Below are 18061 nucleotides of genomic sequence, written 5' to 3' on the forward strand. Positions count from 1 at the left end.
ACTAAGTATAAGTATAAGATCCAGTATAAGTCATTTTACACTTTGTTGCATGCTGAAAATAGCCGATCTACAAGCTCACAACGCGTCGCACTGCGACGCGTTGTGAGCTTGTAGATCTGCTATTTTCAGCAAGTGTAAAATCAGTCATTACGACTGCATCAAGGCCCGCCAAAATACATTTTAGTCGACTAAATCAATTGTAGATTTAATCTTACGACATTTAGTCGACTCGACTGAAAACTAGACTAAACACTCAAACCTTCCAGGTGACTAAAATGTGACTACAACTAAATGAAAACTATTCAAGAGACTATGACTAAAACTAAAATCAAAATGTTCTGCCAAAAACAACACTGTTGTCACTCTACCTTCAGTAGAAATGATTCTCTCCAAGAGAGATTGACATTATACTAATTTGGTCGTACTGTTTATCCCGGTTTTATCTGGATTTCTTACAACTTAAAGTCGTTGTAACAACTGGTCTCGTTAAACCTAGGGTATGTTGCCAGCTGTGTCATCAGTGGGACATGAGACCAGCTATTCGTTTTCACCACGTCACTCTGCTGCATTATTCAGTATTTAAGTCCGACGTCATTTTGTAGTGCTACGTTACGTCCGGGTCCAAGTGGCACCAGCTCCCGTCCGCATCTCATTGTAAATAGAATATCTAAACGCATGAATCTTTTTACAATGACGTTATTTTTCAGAAAGGAAGCCATTGAGGGTTAAAATGGGTCTTAATGCTTCCAACTCGAGTAGAATTATTAATGTTTTGTACAAGTGTCCATGACAAAGACAATATATGATGTGGAGACATAAAGACTATTATTATCATTATTATTGAAGGTGGTAACAGTCCATTTGCTCAGTACAATATTTCGGGGGCATATTTAGAATGTGTGCAGGCTTGAGTATGTTGAATCTAGTTTGCATTAATGAGGAGTTAGTTGACACAATGAAATAAAATGGCGATAGTATTCTGTGTGGGGCAGACGGCCTGTCATTTGGGAGAGCAGCAGCTTTGTTGTTGCGAGGAAAGTGGTAAAATTAGACTTTCGTGGTGGTTTTCGTCTCAGATTGAGTCCGACGGAGCGGCACAGTATAACTCTATGGGGACACAAAAGCGACACAAAAGTAGTAGCCGGAAGTATCTCTGGAGAGGGCGCTCACGTCACGGCTAAAATACTGAATCCCCCCTTCCTTTGTCCCAGGCATGAGTGTAGATGCATCTTATCTGGGGAAGATTCTGGAAGGATTCACTCTGTGCTCTGGGGCGGTCGAGCAGAAAACAGTGAGTGTTCAACCTCATTGAGTGAACGTACAGTTGAATATACAGTGTCCTCTTTTCAATATTGTACTGTCTCACATATCACATTTCTTCTTACGTCTCATTTTTCATTATCTCTTCCACTTTCCATCCCTTTCCTCTTCCCGCCTACCGCTTCCTTTATCTTTCTCCTCCATCTCTCTTCATCTTTATAAACGCATCTCTCGTGGCTCAATCTCCAAATTCAGTAAAGCATGGCAGCCTGTTGACCGCCTTACACCCGATTGAACCTGAATAGCTGTCGCCTGACTAGCCAACCTGTGTTGTCTGGATGATGTTTGTGACCATGAACTGCTTTGTACATTGACTATATTGGAGTGGTTTTAAAAAAAATATATATTAGTTTTTTTCTTTTTTTAATTTTTTTTTGTTTTGAATGTTCTTTGGTTGTCTTGATTTGGAATTTGTGTGTTGTGTGTTTAAGTTTTTTTGTATTTGTTACTCTGTATTTCTCAATTTACTTCTATATTTGTAAAAAAAACTAAAAATGAATAAACAGAACATTAAAAAAATAAAATAAAAATAAACGCATCTCTTCCTCCCTCTGTCTCTCCTCCCTCTCTCTGTCATGCCACTCTAAGATCTTTCCACCTCCGGACCTGCCCAGGGACTATCGTCCGGTTCATTACTTCCGCCCGGTGTTGAACGTGCCTGGTGCGAGTCCTGCCCTTGCCCAGGCCCTGCAGGCTTCCAAAGGCCAGCTGACTCCAGACAGTGGCCCTCAGCCAGGCAGACACCAGCTAGATTCAGCCCAGAGAGGACAGCTGCTGGGAGAGACAGCCCTACAAGGTACTAATCGGCCTTGTACATACTCTGTAAGACGCGTGAACGCGGGAAGCGTACGCAGCTGTTGTGGTAGTCTGACACACACACATACAAAGAGATTTTCTTCTACGTTTTTTTTGTTCTCTTTTTTGTTAATTATTTTTTTTTAAGTTTAAAAAAAATATATATTATTTTTTATTTATTTTTTATTATTTATATATTTTTTGCGTGTGTTTTTGTGTGGGATACAGCTGCGCCCTCTGGTGGTGGGCAGGTGGTGTTACAGCGTGACACACAGACAGACATGTTCTGCTGGGTCTCATAGTAAAGGCTCACTGGCGTTCGCAATCACTGGCGTTCGCAACTATACTGTGCACAGCTCAGTGACCTTGTGGTTACAGTGTCCGCCCCTTACCGTATACTGGGAATCCAGGGTTCAATCCCTGGCCAGGTCATACCAAAGACTACAGTAATGTACCCAACGCATGCCTCCCTTCTTGGCACTCGGCCTCAACGATTGGATCGATCGGAAACAGGAGAACCGTCGGTTTCCTAAGGGTATTTACCTTACTCTGTAGTTGAGGTTCTGCTTTGTAGTCCTTCTATTTAGCTTGATCGTAGTTTACAGCTCTTCATGGAAGAAAAAAATCCCCTTTTACAATACCTGTTACCGTTATTATGTTTGTTAACCCATTCTGGATGGGAACCCCTTTTGGTGTTTTAACTAAGCATTATGTTATACTTTAGCTATTGAAAAATAGCAGATCTACAAGCTCATAGCGCGCCACCGAGTGGCGCGCTACGAGCTTGTAGGTCTGCTATTTTTGAAAAATCGTAAAAATGCGGCACGAATCTTTGAATATATATATATTCTTTCAGAGCGAACGCTTTTTTTTTTCTTTTTTGACGCCAGGCCTACCTGAGCTAATTCTACAATCTGTCCCTGTCTCAGGCCCTAGCTCCATATTTGAGCTGCTGTCATCCGAAGACAGACAGAAATTGGCCAGCCTTCGAAGCACCTCCTCCCGTCCCCCAGCCGCCGCCGCAGCCTCTGCCCCTCCCTCCTCCTCCTCCTCTTCCCACGATGCCATGGCGTCGTCTGCCGGCGCAGAAGCAGCCAAGCTAACGGCCCAGAGGGCCATGGTGTCTGCCGGCGTCGAAGCAGCCAAGCTGACGGCCCAGAGGGCCATGACCTCCAGGTTCCAACCGCAACGAACGCAGCAGCAGCAACAAGAGGAACAGGCCCTGTCCGCCTGGAAGGCACCGACCGCACAGGGCGCTGCTCAGGCCTACAAACCGTTTGAGAGCAACGCCAGCAAGCAGGCACGCTACGACCTGTACCTCAGCAAACTCCGACAGGGAGACAGAGGTAATGTGGCGTGTTTGATTGGGCCGAGTAATGTACATATTTAGGATGAAATGTGAGGGTGGAAAATTGAGGACGCGGAGGGGAAAAGGAACTGGTTGGAATAACGTGTTCCTTCCACGCGCTACGTCCAACCAGGAAAACTCCCCCCTGTCAGGTGTAAAGGAGCGACTTGGACACTCAGGCATGAAGGAAGCATGAGTTCAAGTCCGTTGCTCTCCCCATGTCCCCCATATATGGGGACTAGGTTGGCGGAGGGTGTGTAGAGCCCAGGATCACATTAGATAATTGACACGGGTGAAAAATTGGTTACAAAATCGTGGGATAATTATTATTTTTTTTTAAATGAAAATTGAGGACGCCAATTGTGATTGGCCGGAAGGGGAAATATACGCCATCTTGTCCCCACACGTCTCATATTTTGCCATCGACAATGAAAGGAGAAATTAGGTCAAATGTCCGACAAATTTGTGGCAACAGGCATTCCGATTGGCCAGCATGAGATGATGCATGAAGATGTACGATGATGAGAGCGCCCCTCACTTCACACGGGTGTGATTTTTAATATATAATGGCAATAATCGTATGCATTAAGATTGAACCCATTCAGGACGGGAACCCCTTTTGGTGTTTTAAGCATTATGTTATACTTTAGCTATTGAAAAATAGCAGATCTACAAGCTCATATAAGCTTGTAGATCTGCTATTTTTGAAAAATTTAGCTTGTAGATCTGCTATTTTTGAAAAACCTGTGAATGTTGATTGTTGAATGATGTGGCGCAAATCTTTGAATATATTCTTTCACAGCGAAAGTTTTTAACTCAAATCTTTGCTTCTGGGGGTGGGGGGGGGGGGGGGGGGTCCCTGCTGGAACAACATATTTTCAGATGGGGGTCTGCAGCCAAATACAGATCATTCTGGGGGTCCTTGACATGAAATAGTTTGAGCACCACTGACATAGAAACATAGGATTTTTCAGAAAAGTGTTTTAAAGTGATTTAGAAGCCATCTTTTTTTGCATCGGCCTCAGGTCTAAACGGTCGTGTGTGTGTGTGTGTGTGTGTGTGTGTGTGTGTGTGTGTGTGTGTGTGTGTGTGTGTGTGTGTGTGTGTGTGTGTGTGTGTGTGTGTGTGTGTGTGTGTGTGTGTGTGTGTGTGTGTGTGTGTGTGTGTGTGTGTGTGTGTGTGTGTGTGTGTGTGTGTGTGTGTGTGTGTGTGTGTGTGTGTGTGTGTGTGTGTCCGTCCGTCCTTAGATTCATTGGAGCTGTGTCTGGACACCAACATGACTGAGTGGGAGAGGAGCAGAGAGAGGGACGAGTTTGTCAGGGCGGCCGTCCTCTATAAGCCCGCCTCCTCCTTCCTCTCGTCTCGCTTTACCCGAGGAAAACGGGAGGACACGGTAGAGGACAACCTACAAGAGGTCAACAGAGACCAGGAGGTTAGGACGCTGGCACGGTCGGGGGGGGGGGGGGCACATTCTATATCCTTTTGTTTTATTTTTGAGTGGTGCAACCACTCCAAGGAACAGCAATGTCCGTGTTGTTCAACTATGTATGTGACTATGTTTGTGTGTGACGTTAATGAGCACCAGTACCAATGAGTACCAAAAGTGGCGCTGTTGTGCCAGAAACAGAGAAAGATAGTGCTGCACTGTTGCCTGCTAATAAGAGAGAGAGAGAGAGAGAGTGTGTGTGGGGGGGGATTTGCAACACTCAGTTCACACGGGTGTGATTTTTGCCTTTTGTATTCGTGTGTGTGTGTGTGTGTGTGTGTGTGTGTGTGTGTGTGTGTGTGTGTGTGTGTGTGTGTGTGTGTGTGTGTGTGTGTGTGTGTGTGTGTGTGTGTGTGTGTGTGTGTGTGTGTGTGTGTGTGTGTGTGTGTGCGCGTGCGCAGAATGACGTAGACGACAAACAAGCAGCGGTGGAGATGAAGATGTTTGGTCAGCTGACCAGAGACACGTTTGAATGGCATCCTGATAAACTCCTCTGTAAGAGGTTTAATGTCCCTGACCCTTTCCCTGGGTAAGGCACGCACACACACACACACCTACACCCGCTTCCAATGGTATCAACCCATAATTCCCAGTAGGTTATACTTATCAAGCCGATCTTATAGAGCGTCTCAGTCCCGCCCCCTTTCATGACGACGCCAGGCCCAGGAAATAATTCCCAATGCATTTTCCCCATAGACATTTCAAAAAGTATTTATTTAAAGACCTTTTTAAGCGTCGTACGAAGCCAACTCGAGTCGTGACAAATCATGACAACAAACACAATATTTTGGACCAAACAAATAATTACAAAGAAGAAAAACAACAAAAAGTGTTGTAAACTGCCGTTTTCTTCTTCTTTCTAATTATTTGTTCGGCCCCAAAACATTGTGTTTATTGTCATGATTTGTCACGACAAGAGTTGGCTTTGTCCGCGGCGTAAACGTCTTTAAATAAATACTTTATGAAATGTCTATGAGGAAAATGAACGGGGAATTATTTTCCGGGTCTCTCGAGTGGGGCGGGACTGCGACGCTCTATAGACCTACTGCATGTAGTCTAGTGGGAGCCTACTGGCTGCCATTGGCATTGATAAAACGACGATTAATCCATTGAGACCTGGAACACATCCATGTCACGTTAGCGTTTAACCACATTAACCATTAACCCATTTTGGGTGGGAACCCCTTTGTGTTTTAAACATTATGTTATAATTTAGCTATTGAAAAATAGCAGATCTACAAGCTCATAGCGCGCCACCGAGTGGCGCGCTATGAACTTGTAGGTCTGCTATTTTTGAAAAATCGTTAAAATGTGCCTCAAATCTTTCCGAAAATTGTCATGATTTAGAAAACTTTTTTTTTTTTAAATTTCGACGTCAGGCCTGAATGGGTTAAGGTGTGGGACCGCGCTGCTCCGTGCTTGCGGTTATGTTTAGGTTAAGGGTACGAGGAGGCTTGTCGTTTCTCAGTAGGCTCCCAGCATGTGCAGTATAGACGGATAAGATGGGCTTGATAAGTATAACCTACTGGGAATTATTTCGGTTGATTTTCACAGGAATCCGTTGCCACCTAGTCATACATGATACATTATCCTGTTTATTACACACAGTCTTAACCCATTTAGGCCTGACGTCGAAATTTAAAAAATGTCTTCAAAATCCTGACAGTTTTCTGACAAACCTTATGTTTCTGTATCAGTGGTGCTCAATATTTCATGTCAAGGACCCCCAGAATTATCTGTAATTGGCCGCCGACCCCCATCTGAAAATATGTTGTTCCAGGGACCCTCCCACCAGAAGCAAAGATTTGAGTTCAAAACGTTCGCTCTGAAAGAATATCAAATCAAATCATCAAATCACCTTTATTTATAAAGCACATTTAAAAACAATTTCCATTGTACCAAAGTGCTGTACAGACATTTTATCAACACCACAGATAGACAGACAGCAGAAGAAAATTACAGACAATGAAAGCATTATAAGTAAACAAAAAATAATCAAACAATATACTATTAAAAAAACAAACATAAACAAGGTCACGGACAATCAAATGCTTGGGAGTAAAACAGGGTTTTAAGTCTGGATTTAAAAACGTCAATGGAGGGGGAGGTTCTGATGGAGTAGGGGATGGTGTTCCACAGCCTAGGGGCTGCAACTGAGAAGGCACGGTCACCTCTGAGCCTCAGCTTGGTTGTTGGGACATCTAAAAGTTCAAGGTCTGTGGATCTGAGGTGCCTAGTGGTGGGGGGGTATTTTACAAGGTCTGTGATGTAGGCAGGGGCTAGGCCATTCAGAGCTTTATAAACAAATAAAAGGGACTTGAAATGAATTCTGAATTTCACTGGTAACCAGTGGAGGGAAGCCAGGACGGGGGTGATGTGGTCTCTCTTCTTGGTGCCAGTTAAGAGCCTAGCTGCTGAATTCTGAACTAGTTGGAGGCGGTTTAGGGCTGACTGACTGATACCGGTGAACAGGGAATTACAGTAATCTAAACGGGATGTTATGAGGGCATGAATGACGGTTTCTAAGTTGGGAGTGGAGAGAAATGGTTTTATTTTGGCTATGGAGCGGAGGTGGAAGAAGCTTGATTTAACAACTGCGTTTACTTGTTTGTCTAGTTTAAATTCTGAGTCGAAAAGCACACCCAGGTTTTTTGCATGGGGTTTGACCAGGTGGGAGAGGTTGCCTAGGTCCGTCTGGATCTGTGCGGTGGAGTCAGGTGGACCAAATATTATGATTTCCGATTTGGTATCGTTTAACTGCAGAAAGTTTTGTGACATCCAGTGTTTGATATCTGTGAGGCAGTTCCTTAGGTTGTCCAGTTGTGAGTGGTTGTTTGGTTTCAGGGGGAGGTAGAGTTGTGTATCATCTGCGTAGCAGTGGAATGAGATATTATGTTTGTGGATGATTTGGCCTAGGGGGAGCATGTATATGGAAAATAAAATATATATTCAAAGATTTGCACCACATTTTCACGATTTTTCAAAAATAGCAGACCTGAGCTTGTAGATCTGCTCAAAAATAGCAGATCTACAAGTCACAATATTACTGTTTATTTCATTGGCCCGTTTGACTGTCAAGGGTTCAGCCTCCAGGAAGAAACCCTAAATACAAAGTTAATACACCATTGCACATAAAAACGACTCCAGGGTGTCTAATGAAGTACTGTCACCTCATAGACACATGAAAAACTGGAAAAATTGTGGCACTCCATCTTTAATACATAAAGTGAGTGTCGATCAAATGGAATCCATTTTTTCGGGTACTGCATCGTCTATTTCTCGCTTCAAATGTTTTCAAAATTATTCTCGAGAGTAACATTTAGTTGTAAATGGCATTGTGTGTTTCGTTACATTTGATTAGGCAGCGGTCTGTTATCAAGAAATAACACACACACTGATTGACCAATCAGAATCAAGCCGTGTAATAAGTACTAATAGCTGTAATTGACAAACATTATTATCCTGTAACTTACTTAACCCATTCTGGACGGTGAACCCCTTTTGGTGTTTATAGCATTATGAGTGCCGCGCTACGAGCTTGTAGATCTGCTATTTTTTGAAAAATTGTGAAAATCTTTATATATATATTCTTTCACAGCGAACGTTTTTAACTCAAATCTTTGCTTCTGGTGGGGTCCCTGGAATAACATGTTTTCAGTTGGGGGTCAGCGGCCAATTACATTTTTGGCGTCCTTGACATGAATTATTTGAGAACCACTGATTTTTTTCCAGAAAACTGTCATGATTTAGAAGACATTTGTAGAATCGTCCTCAGGTCTAAATGGTTTAACACTACTATTGAACCACTTCAACCCTTGACCGGATTCCCAAAGGCTGACTAGATAGACCCTCACCTGTTTTCTCTCTACACTAAATATCTTTGCCAAAAACAGCCAATCTGCAACAAGCTCCCAGCGTGTTGCAATGCATGTGGAACGACTGTTTTGCAGAATGTCCCCCCCCCCCCCAGAATCAAGGCGCTAGTGCTCAATAGAGAGTATGCACATGCATTATTTTCCCATCAGGACACGCATTCCCCTCATCTAGACTGAGTGGCAAAACATTGAGCAGCATGGAGGGTTGGAGTTTGGAAGCGCTCGTTGGAAATCACTCAACCGTCCTGCGTACCACCTGTTTCTAAATGTCACATAATGCAGGATGCAGCAAAATGTTGTGTTGTTGAAAACAAGCACTTCCAAACTCTGACACTTAGACAAATAATCAAAAGGCATTTCTTGGCAGAAAGTAGCTCATAACGTTTCTATGGTGGATTTTTATGAAACAAAAACTTTGCAGATAGAAAGAGGATAATTCAAGCTTTTCATACAGCTGCAATGTTGGTGAGTTTAACATTGTTTAATGCAATCAGACAGGACTTTTCTGTTTTGATGAATGGGCTGCCAAGGCCAGAAAGTAGTTTTTTGCCACTCAGTGGGCGTTCCCGCATAACTTCCAGGTACGATGATGTCACACGCATACCCTCTATTGCTCATGTGCTTAACCCATTTTGGGCGGGAACGCCTTTTGGTGTTTTAAACATTATGTTATAATTTAGCTATTGAAAAATAGCAGATCTACAAGCTCATAGCGCGCCACCGAGTGGCGCGCTACGAGCTTGTAGGTCTGCTATTTTTGAAAAATCGTTAAAATGAGATCGGGGTCCGTGGCCCAATAGAGATAATTCTGGGGGTCCTTGACATGAAAAAGGTTGAGCACCACTGACATAGAAACATGTTTTTTTCAGAAAAATGATTTAGAAGCCTTTTTTTAATCGACCTCAGTCCAAAATGGGATAAGTGAGCACTTTTCCACATTGTGCCACATGACTAAGTGTGTACTTGAATGGGTTGTTCAGGTCAGGTCTGGTGGGCATGCCCAAGGTGAAGAGAGACAAGTTCTCCGTCTTCAACTTCCTGAACGTCGCAGAAAGTCCAACAGCCACCGCCTCCCCGCACACTCACGGTAATACAACGTACCATTTAACAGCATCATATAAAAGAAAAATTCAACTTAAATTGTATTCATTTTTCATGAACAAGAATAGACAAAGAAATACAGAAAGCAATAAGACAATTGAACATTACAGTATGTGTTGCCAAACATCAACTCAGGAAATAAAAATAGTAGACAAATGCTATAATTGCTGGAGTTCACACACAGACAGGATAATAAAATGGAAACAATATATGAACGCACACGCCAGCATCATATAATTTAACATAAAAATACAAGTTAAAAGACGTTAAGGTGACAAATATGTTAAGGCGAACGACAAGAGATAAGAGTTGACTATTATTTTGTCTCTTATCTCATAACTATCATGCATATCTTCATCCATCTTGTCTTTCCTTTCTTTCTTTCTGTCCTTCCTTCCTTCAGCTCTTCCCAAGCCTGCAGAGACGAGTCGGAGGTCCAGGTGGGATAAGGAGGAAAAACAAAAGGATCCTCTCAGTGAGTTCATCAGTGTGGCTCGGAACACAGCGTCGTCTGGACCCCAACCGGACCAGAGTACGTCCACAAACCCCCCCGGCACGACTGCTGCTGCCCCGACAACAGATATCAAAGTTGAGGTAAGTCTTTCCAACTGCCGTAGGCCTACCATAAAAGCTTCAATAGTCAGGCTTTAACCCATTTTGACCTGAGATCAGATTCTAAAAATGTCTTCTACATCCTGACAGTTTTCTGAAAAAGCTATGTTTCTATGTCAGTCGTTCTTCGATTTTTCAAAAATAGCAGACCTACAAGCTCGCGAGTGGCGTGCTATGAGCTTGTAGATCTGCTATTTTTCAATAGCTAAAGCATAACATAATGCTAACACCAAAAGGGTTTCCCGCCCTCCGGGGGAGCAAGTGAAATAAACTATAATTCCCACCACAGACAAAGTCCCCAGAGCACCCGGACGGGGAGAAGAAGAAGAAGAGTGTGGATGAGGAAGATGCTGGTGGTGAAGAGGAGGAGGAGGAGGAGGAGGAGACGAGGCCTCCTATGGACCTGTTCAAAGCCATCTTCGACAGCTCCTCGGACGACAAGTCCTCTTCCTCTGAGGATGAGGAGGAGGACGGCGAGGACACTGGGCGTGGCGCTAGTGAGGTGTCCAGTCTGTTCAACGCGGTCCCTGTTGCCTCCACCCCACAGACAGAGACCCCGCTAGCACAGCTTACAGGTACTACACAGTCCCTGTTGCCTCCACCCCACAGTCAGAGACCCCGCTAGCACAGCTTACAGGTACAACACAGTCCCTGTTGCCTCCACCCCACAGACAGAGACCCCGCTATCACAGCTTACAGGTACAACACAGTCCCTGTTGCCTCCACCCCACAGACAGAGACCCCGCTATCACAGCTTACAGGTACAACACAGTCCCTGTTGCCTCCACCCCACAGACAGAGACCCCGCTAGCACAGCTTACAGGTACTACACAGTCCCTGTTGCCTCCACCCCACAGACAGAGACCCCGCTAGCACAGCTTACAGGTACAACACAGTCCCTGTTGCCTCCACCCCACAGATAGAGACCCCGCTAGCACAGCTTACAGGTACAACACAGTCCCTGTTGCCTCCACCCCACAGATAGAGACCCCGCTAGCACAGCTTACAGGTACTACAAACCTACAACATTTTTATTTAATTCAGTAATAATATCCATTTCTGGACACACGGACAGTACGTACATCTGTAATACACCAAATAAATACTGCATCTTCATGCAGTGAAAGCGTTCCAAGTTCCATACAACAAGAAAGTTATCAACCAAAAAAAACGCCAGACAGTGAATTATTATTTTGTTGGGCTGAAAATGTTACAAAATGATATTTTTAATGGCAGATCTACAAGCTCACAAGTTGTGACACTTGAGGCTTGTAGATCTAGATTTCTTTTTTCTTTATTTATTTTTTTGGCCAAAAGTAACGGGGTTACAGAAAATATAGCCTGGTCCAGCCAGCGTGCTTTCTGGTCTAGAGGGGCGGGTAGCCTGGCCCAGCCAGCGTGCTTTCTGGTCTAGAGGGGCAGGTAGCCTGGCCTAGCCAGCGTGCTTTCTGGTCTAGAGGGGCGGGTAGCCTGGCCCAGCCAGCGTGCTTTCTGGTCTAGAGGGGCGGGTAGCCTGGCCCAGCCAGCGTGCTTTCTGGTCTAGAGGGGCGGGTAGCCTGGTCCAGCCAGCGTGCTTTCTGGTCTAGAGGGGCAGGTAGCCTGGCCCAGCCAGCGTGCTTTCTGGTGTAGAGGGGCGGGTAGCCTGGTCCAGCCAGCGTGCTTTCTGGTCTAGAGGGGCGGGTAGACTGGTCCAGCCAGCGTGCTTTCTGGTGTAGAGGGGCGGGTAGCCTGGTCCAGCCAGCGTGCTTTCTGGTCTAGAGGGGCGGGTAGCCTGGTCCAGCCAGCATGCTTTCTGGTGTAGAGGGGCGGGTAGCCTGGTCCAGCCAGCGTGCTTTCTGGTCTAGAGGGGCGGGTAGCCTGGTCCAGCCAGCATGCTTTCTGGTGTAGAGGGGCGGGTAGCCTGGCCCAGCCAGCGTGCTTTCTGGTGTAGAGGGGCGGGTAGCCTGGCCCAGCCAGCGTGCTTTCTGGTGTAGAGGGGCGGGTAGCCTGGTCCAGCCAGCGTGCTTTCTGGTGTAGAGGGGCGGGTAGCCTGGCCCAGCCAGCGTGCTTTCTGGTGTAGAGGGGCGGGTTGCGCTCGGGGGAAGCGCTGTATAATATTGGTTCACCGATCTGATCTTTTGAGCCGAATGCGAACGTAACTAAAAGCCTGGCTACAGAAAATATAACCGCACAGCGTTGAAAAGTTGCTCCATTAGAAATAATAGCTTTCAATCACTTCTATTCTAAACATGATCTCTCTTCCTTTTCTTGGCAGTGCTGCCCCCTGCTGGCCAAACTGTCCCTGCCGTTGCCTCATCCTCCCAGAACATGAAACAGGAGGATGAGGAGGAGGAGGAGGAGTTTGGACCCAAGCTCCCGCCCCCCTCCTCTGTCCGGCCCCCCTCCTCTGTCGTCCCGGGTGAGTAGAAACACAAACATAATTAAACGTAGGAAATCCAGCATTTCATCCATAATTCATCTAAACTGTGTTCAGCCCAAGCCTTCAGTCAATGCAATTGATTTTTCCAAGAGACACTTTCCACTACATTCTGTAGTTCATAAGATATGTATCTATACCGTATGTAGTTTAATTATTAATAGTATTAATTGTTAACGTGTGTGTGTGTGCTGGTGGTACTAGTGATGATATTGACCACAGTGGACGGATTCTCCCAACTAAGGGTTTGGTGATAGTCAGTAGTTCACATTAAGTCACAAGGTTAATTAACCCATTCTGGGCGGGAACCCCTTTTGGTGTTTTAAAGCATTATGTTATACTTTAGTTATTGAAAAATAGCAGATCTACAAGCTCGTAGCGCGCCACCGAGTGGCACGCTATGAGCTTGTAGATCTGCTATTTTTTTCCCTGGAACAACATATTCTCAGATGGGGGTCGGCGGCCAAATACAGATCATTCTGGGGGTCCTTGACATGAAATATTGAGCACCACTGATATAGAAACATAGGTATTTCTGAAAATTGTCAGGATTTAGAAGACTTAAATTTTGACGTTAGGCCTAAATGGGTTAAAAGTGTCCCCAGGCAGCACAGATAGTTGGTGCTCTGACCACATGCTCTGTGTGTTGCAAGGACCCCAGTTTGAATCCTACTGCTGTAGTATTTATTTTTTGTCTGTAAAAAAAAAAAAAAAAAACATCACCCGGCCTTGCCCTGTGAGTGTTGATTAAGCCATTTAGACCTACCATCGATTCTACAAATATCTTCTAAATCCTGACAGTTTTCTGAAAAAGCTATGTTTCTATGTCAGTCGATTTTTCTAAAATAGCAGACCTACAAGCTCTATGAGCTTGTAGATCTGCTATTTTTCAATAGCTAAAGCATAACATAATGCACCAAAAGGGGTTAAACCAAGCCTAGACAGTTCCGTATTGGGTTGACATTAGGGGTGCAACAGTTCCTTATTGGGTTGACATTAGGGGTGCAACAGTTCCTTATTGGGTTGACATTAGGGGTGCAACAGTTCCTTATTGGGTTGACATTAGGGGTGCAACAGTTCCTTATTGGGTTGACATTAGGGGTGCAACAGTTCCTTATTGGGTTGACATTAGGGGTGCAACAGTTCCTTATTGGGTTGACATTAGGGGTGCAACAGTTCCTTATTGGGTTGACATTAGGGGTGCAACAGTTCCTTATTGGGTTGACATTAGGGGTGCAACAGTTCCTTATTGGGTTGACATTAGGGGTGCAACAGTTCCTTATTGGGTTGACATTAGGGGTGCAACAGTTCCTTATTGGGTTGACATTAGGGGTGCAACAGTTCCTTATTGGGTTGACATTAGGGGTGCAACAGTTCCTTATTGGGTTGACATTAGGGGTGCAACAGTTCCTTATTGGGTTGACATTAGGGGTGCAACAGTTCCTTATTGGGTTGACATTAGGGGTGCAACAGTTCCTTATTGGGTTGACATTAGGGGTGCAACAGTTCCTTATTGGGTTGACATTAGGGGTGCAACAGTTCCTTATTGGGTTGACATTAGGGGTGCAACAGTTCCTTATTGGGTTGACATTAGGGGTGCAACAGTTCCTTATTGGGTTGACATTAGGGGTGCAACAGTTCCTTATTGGGTTGACATTAGGGGTGCAACAGTTCCTTATTGGGTTGACATTAGGGGTGCAACAGTTCCTTATTGGGTTGACATTAGGGGTGCAACAGTTCCTTATTGGGTTGACATTAGGGGTGCAACAGTTCCTTATTGGGTTGACATTAGGGGTGCAACAGTTCCTTATTGGGTTGACATTAGGGGTGCAACAGTTCCTTATTGGGTTGACATTAGGGGTGCAACAGTTCTCGGTTTTATAGTGAACCATACAGTCCGGCCAGTCCGCCATCCATGATTCAATACGCACTTGTGATTAGAGGATTCTCGTTTCAATACAATTGCAATTGGAATGTGTTTACTTATTTAGTTATATAAAAGAGGTACTACAAACCAAACCATGGGCTAACTGAATTGTTGCATCAAGAGGCTACAAGTAGCAGTACACTCTCAAGCAGTATTTTAAGAAGCAGAATGTGTTCATTTATGTTTTGCCAGCGTTCAAAACTAATATACTTTCCTGTGTTCAGCTGGAGAAGGAATGTCCTCTCTGACTCCTCTCACCAAAGAGGAGGTGAAACACAGCAGAAGGAGCAACAAGGAGAAACACAAGAACAAGAAACAGCACAAACACAAGGATAAGAAGGATAAGAAGGTGACTTTTATTTGACTGCTATCCAAAGAGCTTTTACAAGAAGAGATCCGGTAGGGATTCAGTCACTCTTAATCAGAGCAGGGATTAATTAAGACATTTCAATACTAGGATACATTGACAGTCAATGTCTTCAGAATACCCACAGAATTATGTACCTTCTTCTACATTGTCTCCGTTCTGGTACAGTCACTCCCTCCTATACGTGTTCGGCCTCCCCCTTGACTTATTTTAAGTCACACTGTATAATGGCATCTGCCCAAAAATCTACAGAACTGAAATTGGAGAAAAAAAACTGTGTGTGTGTGTGTGTGTGTGTGTGTGTGTGTGTGTGTGTGTGTGTGTGTGTGTGTGTGTGTGTGTGTGTGTGTGTGTGTGTGTGTGTGTGTGTGTGTGTGTGTGTGTGTGTGTGTGTGTGTGTGTGTGTGTGTGTGTGTGTGTGTGTGTGTGTGTGTGTGTGTCACCTTAGAACTGTTTATTGGCATACAAACTATCACAACTGGCCAATAAAAATAAGGTTCTGTTCAGAATGAATTGTCTCCCGTCTTTCCACAAAATAATAGCAAATGCTCGCACCGAGTGCCACGCTACGAGCTTGAAAAATCCTGAAAATGTGGCACAAATCTTTGAATATATATTATTTCAGAGTAAACGTTTTTAACTCAAATCTTTGCTTCTGGAGAGTCCCTGGAACAACATATTTTCAGATGGGGGTCGGCAGCCAATTACATATAGTTTTTGGGGGTCCTTGACATGAAACATGTTGAGCACCACTGACATAGAAACATACGTTTTTCAAAAAACTGTCAGGATTTAGAAGCCTTTTTTTTTCTTTTTTTTAATTAGAATCGGCCTCGGATCTAAATGGGTTAAATCCTTTTTTTTCCTGTTCTAGAAGAAGAAACACAAGAAGCACAAACACAAAGCTAAGCAGAAGAAGAAGGACACATCGGACAGCAGCTCAGAGGACAGTGAAGCCGACGGCCAGGGCGGACCCACTACAGACGCAACAACACAGGAGCTACTGAAAAGGTACCTGACACTGTTGTTTTTGGCAGCAAATTTAGATTTTAGTTTTAGTCATAGTCTCTTGAATAGTTTTCGTTTTAGTCACCCGGAATGTTTAGTTTTAGTCGACTAAATGTCATAATACGACGCCGTGATGGCGTCGTAATGGCTGATTTTACACTTGCTGAAAATAGCCGATCTACAAGTTCACAACTTGTGAACTTGTAGGTCAGCTATTTTAGTCTAGTTTTTATTTGTTGACGAAATTGTCAGTATATTTAGTCTTAGTTTTAGTCATCATAGCTTAGTTTCCATTTAGTTTTCGCCAGTGAAAAAAAGGTAGTCGACGAACATTTTTCATCTTAGTTTTAGTCGACGAAAACAACACTGCGTAAGACTCAGTTATACTTAGTTGTGTGCTGGTGTTGTGCTCAGTAAATAGCAGATCTACAAGCTCACAACACGTCACACATGTGATGCGTTGTGAGCTTGCTTATCTGCTATTTATAGCATTCAACACCATCGTGTAACCAAGTATAAATCAGGCTTTACTCTGTGATTGTGTTAAATGTTGAGAGGAAAAAGCAAAGGGACAACCTGAGTCTGATAAGTTTGTCTACGAAATTTCTCTTACCAAGGATCATATCATAAAATTGTCACAAGATATATTATATCCAACACTGTACCAATACCATGCTCAATGCAACGGGAGGCATACTTTGGTTCGTCATATCATTGGTTTCGAAGGAGCATTGGTCCGAGGTGCGTTAAGGGTCGGGAGAGGGTTAGGTTTAGGTGTGCTGCCCCGTGGAGGGTTAGGGTGAGGGTTTGAGGTAGGTTGTCGTTCGGACCAATGGTATGTCGGACCAAACGCATGCACCCCAATACAACTGCAACTGGACAGCCTTTCTAACCGTATTGGCCATATTCTCTTCCAGGTTGAAGACGATGAGTTCTCAGCAGCAGCCGTGGTGAACATGGAGACTACTATGTCCTCTGTGAGGACTGACCGTAGGAGAGTGTCTGAAGGCTACAACCTTGAGGAGTCTTTCTTGTCCCTGAAAAGTCCTCTTTGTTTAAATCTGCTGAGCAGCAGGCTGGTGAGATATGCCTCTCTGACTGCAGCAACTACTGTCAATATGCTAATGTGACCAAGTGCTAGTGTTCACTGGACAAACGTAGAAGACTGGCTGTGTGCAGCTCCCTCCCAAGTGTGTGTGTGTGTGTGTGTGTGTGTGTGTGTGTGTGTGTGTGTGTGATAGAGAACTGGAATCTGTAATGTGCAGTTTTTTTTATTTGTTATTATTACAACCCTCCCAGAACATGTTTTAATGAATAAACCATTTGAACCCATTAAGACTGGGAAAGCATCTGTGTCATTTTCGATTATTAGCTTAAAAAGCATTATTTTACACAGTGGCTATTAAAAAAAATGGCAGATAGACATCGTGTCGCGCCTGCTCTTTTTTTTGAAAAATCCTGAAACTGTGCAAATCTTTGAATGTATTTTAAAGCGAACATTTTGAACTCAAATCTTTCCTTTTGGGGGTCCCTGGAAGACAATATTTTGAAATGGGGATCCGTGTGGCCAAATACATAATTTCGGGGGTCCCTTAACTTAAAAGAAAAACGTCCTTATACACACACGAGGGATGAACTGGAAGAGTCAAGCGCACCACACCGTTGAGCCAAAGCACCTTTGGGCACTCAGCTCCTGGTGCTTTTGAGTTTTTCTTTTTTATTCAAGCCTTGAAAAGTTCAAATTACTGCAGCATTGAGCTGTAGGAGGAATGGGCCTTGAGCATGGAAAGTCTGTACTGAAAGACT

At 44.1% G+C, this 18061-nt stretch overlaps 1 protein-coding gene across 1 annotated transcript in view; it reads left to right on the top strand.

Annotated features, from left to right (window-relative positions):
* Positions 1-17678, top strand: part of gpatch1 (G patch domain containing 1) — a 28614-nt gene extending 10936 nt beyond the window's left edge. Inside the window, exons 9-20 of the mRNA XM_079496664.1 lie at positions 1212-1291; positions 1909-2116; positions 3045-3461; positions 4711-4895; positions 5351-5478; positions 9805-9911; positions 10329-10519; positions 10827-11112; positions 12792-12935; positions 15105-15229; positions 16122-16258; positions 17173-17678. Coding sequence (XP_079352790.1) covers positions 1212-1291; positions 1909-2116; positions 3045-3461; positions 4711-4895; positions 5351-5478; positions 9805-9911; positions 10329-10519; positions 10827-11112; positions 12792-12935; positions 15105-15229; positions 16122-16258; positions 17173-17209 — 2045 coding nt within the window. The 3' untranslated portion in view covers positions 17210-17678. The remainder of the gene's footprint in view (positions 1-1211; positions 1292-1908; positions 2117-3044; positions 3462-4710; positions 4896-5350; positions 5479-9804; positions 9912-10328; positions 10520-10826; positions 11113-12791; positions 12936-15104; positions 15230-16121; positions 16259-17172) is intronic.
* Positions 17679-18061: the final 383 nt, after the last annotated feature.

The sequence above is a fragment of the Electrona antarctica genome (genome assembly GCF_951216825.1).
Source record: "Electrona antarctica genome assembly, chromosome: 3".
Classification (NCBI taxonomy): domain Eukaryota; kingdom Metazoa; phylum Chordata; class Actinopteri; order Myctophiformes; family Myctophidae; genus Electrona; species Electrona antarctica.